This window comes from Leopardus geoffroyi, chromosome B4, assembly GCF_018350155.1.
Source record: "Leopardus geoffroyi isolate Oge1 chromosome B4, O.geoffroyi_Oge1_pat1.0, whole genome shotgun sequence".
NCBI lineage: Eukaryota > Metazoa > Chordata > Mammalia > Carnivora > Felidae > Leopardus > Leopardus geoffroyi.
In genome coordinates, this window is record NC_059341.1 from 65,617,069 (window position 1) to 65,623,367 (window position 6,299).

The following is a 6,299-nucleotide window of genomic DNA, read 5'->3' on the forward strand; positions in this document are numbered from 1 at the left end:
AGGCTGCTGAGTGCATTTCAGTTTGCAGGGAAGCTCCTGTTGTAATCAAAATATTTCAAACACTTTGTTCCTTAGTATAAGGCAGGGCCATTCAAGGAGTTGCCCTAAGCATTAGAGCAGAAACACCATGACATGATTTGTTCTACCATATCAATTCTGTGAACCATGAAATATTCCTGTTGCTCTCTCCTGGAATGCTCCAATGTCTGTCCCATATCCAGTCCTACTGAATTTTTGAGTTCTAAAATATCAATTTCTTTCAGAAGCTTTTTAAAATTTCCTTCAACTAGTAGTCTAACTCATACTTCTAAACTATGTTAGCTCTCCTTCTTTTGGGTTCCTCACTATTTCCTATTTGAGAACATATTTTTTTAAGGGAGGTTTCCTTCTTTAGACTTTAAACTTCTTGCCCAAAAGCAAGGGGAGTCTTATGGGTAATTCAGCACCTGCACAATGCCCTGCATGAAGTATAGACTCATTCAGTAGTTCTTGAATTCACCAAGCAACCTGAATCGCCACGTTGTAGGGAAGACAGTTCACATGTGGGTTTGGAGTCAAGCATCCAATATTCAGAGACTGATACATTCTTCACACGTGAAATGGAGCTTCATATCTATCCTATGCAATTGTTTTAAGGATTTAATGAAATGCGAACAGAGGAAGATTTTAGAACAGGGTTAGGCACACAGACGCTCAACAATGCTCCCTCTTCTTCTGTTAATTTCCCCCATTTATTGAATAGTTGATGTCTAGTTGCTCTTCTGGCTAGCCACTTTCTGAGAGTAAGAAAGAACACACAATGTGCATCCCTTGTGTCCCCTGAGAAGACCCTAGTTTGTTTTCAGTTAAACACTGGACCTGCACAGACTAATGGGTGCAATGACACCAGCAGTCAAAAATTGGCCTCAATTGTCCTGGAGTCTTTAGTCAGACTCTCAAATGTAAATTTAGGTTCTTTTTATCCCATGTACTGTGGCAGTTGAGCGTTATCTAGACCTCCCTACTCTCGGAACGCCTCAGATTTTTTACTTAGAGGAAAATAGGGGATCAGGAAGGCCTCAGGGTCTAATAAAAACCCCATTTTGTATTAACCCAAAAGCTAACAATACAACTAATGAGTGGTTTAAAAATTCAGGCTTGGTGGTTTAAATACCAATTCTGCTACGATCTGTGGAAACTTGAGTGTTACTTAGCTGCTTAGTTTCCTCATCTGTAAAATGGGGATTCAAACATCTACCACAGAAGTACTGTTTTGAAAGCATAGTAACAAATGCAAACCACATAGTTGATTCATGGCACACACAGGCAATTACATTAACTACAGTCATTAAACATCTCTTTACCTTTCAAGCATGCAAATACTGACTGCCTGATCCTTTAGGATTCTTTAGGATCCTTTAGGATTCTTTAACACAAACTGAAAACAATACATCCTCCCAGGGACAGCTGTTTTAAATCTTCTGGTCTGCAAATATTTTTTTTTCTTCCTAATGGGTTCTACATTTGCCATTGCCCAAGTTATGTCCTCAAAAAAGAAACAGTTCAACATTGCTGGAAACAAACAGATATCCCAACTTAACTGTTCAATTTCTTTCTTCTTGTTTTCTGCAATAAGCCTATACTGCTTTTTTAATTAAAAAAAATTTTTTTTAATGTTTTTATTTATTTTTGAAAGGGAGAGAGAGACAGAGCATGAGCGGGGGAGGAGCAGAGAGAGAGGGAGACACAGAATCATAAGCAGGCTCCAGGCTCTAAGCTGTCAGCACAGAGCCCGATGCGGGGTTCAAACCCACAAACTGTGAGATCATAACCTGAGCTGAAGCCGGACGCTCAACCGACTAAGCCACACAGGTGCCCCTTTACTGCTTTTATAAAAAAGTAAATTAAACAATAAGAGTTACTCTGCGGATCTGATCATCTGACTTTTAGCAGGGGAGAAAATGATATATCATGTTCTCTAATTTTAACAACCGGTTTGCCGTGTTCCCTTCCACCTCCCCTATCAATTAATTACTAATATAGTGCTGTTGTGTTTTTTAAACCGCTTTTATTTCCACGTTTTAAATTTTTGGAGAGACCAGGGCTGTACACACGAGGACTTCTGCACGGTGCAACGAGGCAGACAAGGCTTCGGCCGCCTGGGCCAAAGTCCCCTTCCTCCTCCTCCTCCGCAGGTGGTGTGGCTTTTCCCTCGCCCAAAGCCTCCTACTCAATTTTTTCACTTCCTAGATCAACCACTCGCTCCGCATAAAGGTGGAGAGCCCTAAAGTACCTGGGCGAGGCACTACAATCCCAATTTACAGGTTGTAAGAGGGAGGGCCAGTACTTTCAGCTATTTTCAAAAAAAAAAAAAAATATATATATATATGTATATATATGTATATATGGAGGAGTCATACTCTTTTAAAAAAATCTAATAAAAGCTAGAAGCATTTTCTCCCAGAAAAAAAAAATGATACCAAATTTCTGCACAGAATCTCAAAATGCTTATAGACTCCCGCAGCCTCCAGATTAAGTCCACGGTATTGGGGTGGGGGGGGGGTGAAGAGGGGGGGTGTTAAGGAAGGGGTGAAAATCTAGTACTGAATTCTTTCACGTAGATGTACACGTGCATCTAATATAAGTAAATACATAAAAGACGAAGCTGAATAAGCTTTTAGGAGAATGCTTTCCCCAAGTAAGTCAGAGTCTGGAGGAGCGGCGGGTCATACAAAGGGACGGCGAGCAACAGGTGGGCAGAACACCAGGTCCCGCACCCCCAGGAAGCAACGAATCGAAGCAACAGGGCGCTGAGAATGAGGGTTGGGTAGGGGAAGGGACAAGGGGCGGGATCTGCGCGGTGCGGGGGACAGCGGGGCTCCACTCACCGTTGCCCACCAAGCTGCGGCCCTTCCGGGCCAGGGTCTGCTGCACCTGCTCCTGGATCCGCAGGCTCTTGGCCGCCTGGCTGCTGCGGCTGCTGCTCCCCGCCAGCTTCAGCTTGGCCTCGGAGGGCAGAGCCAGGCTGGAGCTGTCCAGCTGCCCCAGGATCTGCTGGCCCAGGACTGTCCGGATGTAGCCGCACTCTGCCGGGGAGCCGGGGGCTGCCATGGGGCCGGAGAGGCGACGGAGCCGCTAGCCTGCCGCGAGACCTGCGGAAGACGCTGCAGCAGAGCCCCGGACACTGGCTCGAGCCCCGCCCTGGCCCCGCCTCCAGCCCCGCCCCCCACGCCTGGAGCGAGGCCCGAGCAAGGGGGAGTGCGGCCTCCAGAGCTGAGGTCCAGCTTCTCCTCGGGCAGGGGGCGCCGCTCCGGCCAGGCACGCGCACTCGGCCCGGGATCGGGGGCGGGGCCGATCGCGCGCGCCGGCCCTTGGCTAGTCGGACGCGCCCGCGGGGAGGTGGGAGAGGGGCGCGGTCTGCCCGGGGTCGCGCAAACCCTCCGAGTCACCTCCGATACCGCCTGCAGGGGCCGCGCTATGCTCAAGTTGCAGTGCTCGGCGTCCGCGCAGCCCTGGCAAGGGATGTGATTTTCGCTTAATTGCAGAGTGGCCGCCCTCCAGGCAGGTGCGCCCTGGAGAGTCATTTCTGATCCTGGCTTGAGATTTGCCTCTGGGATCCCCGAGTGAGTAGCATATCTGGTTAGGCAGGCTCTGTCAGACTGTTCAACATTTCGTGGTTTTCCTGGACCTGAGGGTAAGAAAGGTCGGGCAGAAAGGGCAGTAGGAGGGAAATGTGCCAAGAAGATGACGTGTGTGAAATAAAAGACTTTTTTTAACTAGTTTTTTTTTCTTAGTACAACTTCAGGAGCTATGTACTTTTTGCGCAGATGCCGTCCCAGAAACATATGTTCTTCCTCATTGAGAGCTTCTGTTTTCTCTTGTAAACACACAAATTGTACCCAGTACACTCTTGCTCACCCAGTCTCTTACGAACACACCCACACAGAGAAACTCCAAAAAGAGGCGCTAGGAAGAGCTCGCTTTTAATAGGTGATACTGTTTAATAGCCCTGCTAATGTTGATTAAGCCTTGTTTGTGGTAGGCTTTTGTTGGGTGCCCATGGAAGTGGCCTCTGACTTTCAATCAGATCTTTCACAACTGATATTTATCATACTATTCATTGTTTCACCCGCAGTTGACTACTCAGAGAACTTGAGAGCCAAGCTCAACAGAAAGGGTCCTTGACCTTAAAGTTTACAACCTAAGCCACTTGTCCTGATTTTCCTCTTTGGACTTGAGAGGCAGAAAGAAAAACCTCTATCCCTGGTATTAAGTAAGATAATCTTTCCTTTGATTGTTTGGGTTTGTATGTTCACTTTCCCTCAAATCACTCAATTACTGCAAAACTCCATTTATTCAGGTCTGGAGTGGCTGGGGAACACGGCTTCCCTTTTGTCCTGTGCATTCACCACTAAGCATACACACACACTTAATGCACAGGTACATGTGCTTCCAGGGAGTGAAGAGGAAATCAAGGGGCCCAAAGCCTAGACCACAGAGTGGTGATAGTTTTGCCACTCTTTCTCAGCAGGCCACAGGCTAAAGCCTTGTGGAATGTAGTGCTTAAGTGAAGTCATGTGGATGGTGGGTCTTAATGCCTTACAGCAGGACCAGTCCTGAAGTAGATTATACCCTGTGAAGAGTTCAATTACACAGTCAGATGTAAACATTCAACCCTGATGCTGAGATTCAACTGAAAAGATCAGTGACCTGATGGGGAGTGATGATAGAGACTTCCAACAACAGACTCAGTGCCTGTCCCCTTCTTCTTTCTCTGCCCCACTTCTACTCATGGCCTCTTATTTCAGCCCTGGAAATGCTGCATTGAAGGACATTTCAGTACCAGCCCCACAGGGCCAGCTGAGGCATCCCTGTTTTTGTGCCTGGAGAGCCATAATCCACAAGGTCAGCTCTGCCCCCATCTAGAACCCTAACCAGGGAACTGGAGAGGAATTTTTCTCATTTATTTTATTTGACTGAGCCAAACTTGGTTTACTTTTTCCTCTCAAGTAGTTTTTTTTTTTTTTTAAGTGTGATGTTGTAATTGACTATCATCTTACGTAGGTACCAATATTGAGCACGTAGAAATCTTGTGATAGGATAAGTGGGTGATTAGACAGGATGAAGCTGGTTGAAAGCCTTACAGTTTGTGAGCAAGGCAGATCTGCGTTCAGATTTCAACTTGCCCTTTGTGAACGCTGTGGCCTTAAACAAATTTCTTTACATTTTTGAGCCTCAATTCTCTTACCTGCAAAATGGGAACAATGAAAGTACCTACCATAAACTGCTGATGTGAGAATTAAATAGGTGGTTCATAAGAATACTCCATAAGTAATTGCTTAATGCTGTTTAACAAACATCTTCCTGGGACCCACTTTTGGATTTCCTCAGCTCCTTCAGGTCTTTGCTTACATGTTGACTTATCTCAGTGAGGTACATTAACACACACATATTCACACAGAGTCCTCAGTGTCTCCTTTTGCTGCTTAATTTTTTTCCATAGCAGTTATTTTCATTAAAGATGGTCTATGTTTCACTTATCTGTTAATTGTTTCGTGCAAGAATATAAGCTTCATGAAAGCTGGGATGCTTCGTTCACTGCTGTTCTCCAGGCCCTAGAGTAATGCACATAGTAGACAATAGATATATGTTGGAATGAATGAATGAATGAATGAAGCATAAAAGAACTTAGTATAAGGGCACCTGGGTGGCTCAGTCCGTTAAGGGACCAACTCTTGATTTTGGCTCAGGTCATAATCTCACGATTCATGGGATCAAGCCCCAGGTCAGACTCTGAGCTGACACCACAGAACCTGCTTGGGATTCTCTTTTTCCCTCTGTCTCTGCCACTTCTCTGCTTGCACACGCACATTCGTGCACAGTCTCCCTCTCACACACACACACACACACACACATAAATAAATAAATAAATAAATAAATAAATAAATAAATAAATAAATAAGGATTTTTTACAAAAAGAACTTCAGGGCACCTGGGTGGCTCAGTTGGTTAAATGTCTGCCTTCAGCTCAGGTCAAGATCTCATGTTTTTGTGAGTTGGAGCCTCACATCAGGCTGTCTGTTCTCAGCACAATGCCTGTTTTGGATCTTCTGTCCCCCTCCCTCTCTGCTCCTCCCCCACTTGCGTGCTCTCTCTTTCTCTCTCAAAATAAATAAATACATTTATTTTTTTTAAATTTATATTTGAGAGACAGAGACAGAGAGAGAGATAGAGAGACAAAGCATGAATGGAGGAGGGGCAGAGAGAGAGGGAGGCACGGAATCTGAAGCAGGCTTCAGGCTCTGAGCTGTCAGCACAGA

At 45.5% G+C, this 6,299-nt stretch overlaps 1 protein-coding gene across 1 annotated transcript in view; it reads right to left on the reverse strand.

Moving 5' to 3' along the window:
• Positions 1 to 3,173, reverse strand: part of PKP2 (plakophilin 2) — a 95,083-nt gene extending 91,910 nt beyond the window's left edge. The window contains exon 1 of the mRNA XM_045463082.1: positions 2,868 to 3,173. Coding sequence (XP_045319038.1) covers positions 2,868 to 3,090 — 223 coding nt within the window. The 5' untranslated portion in view covers positions 3,091 to 3,173. The remainder of the gene's footprint in view (positions 1 to 2,867) is intronic.
• Positions 3,174 to 6,299: the final 3,126 nt, after the last annotated feature.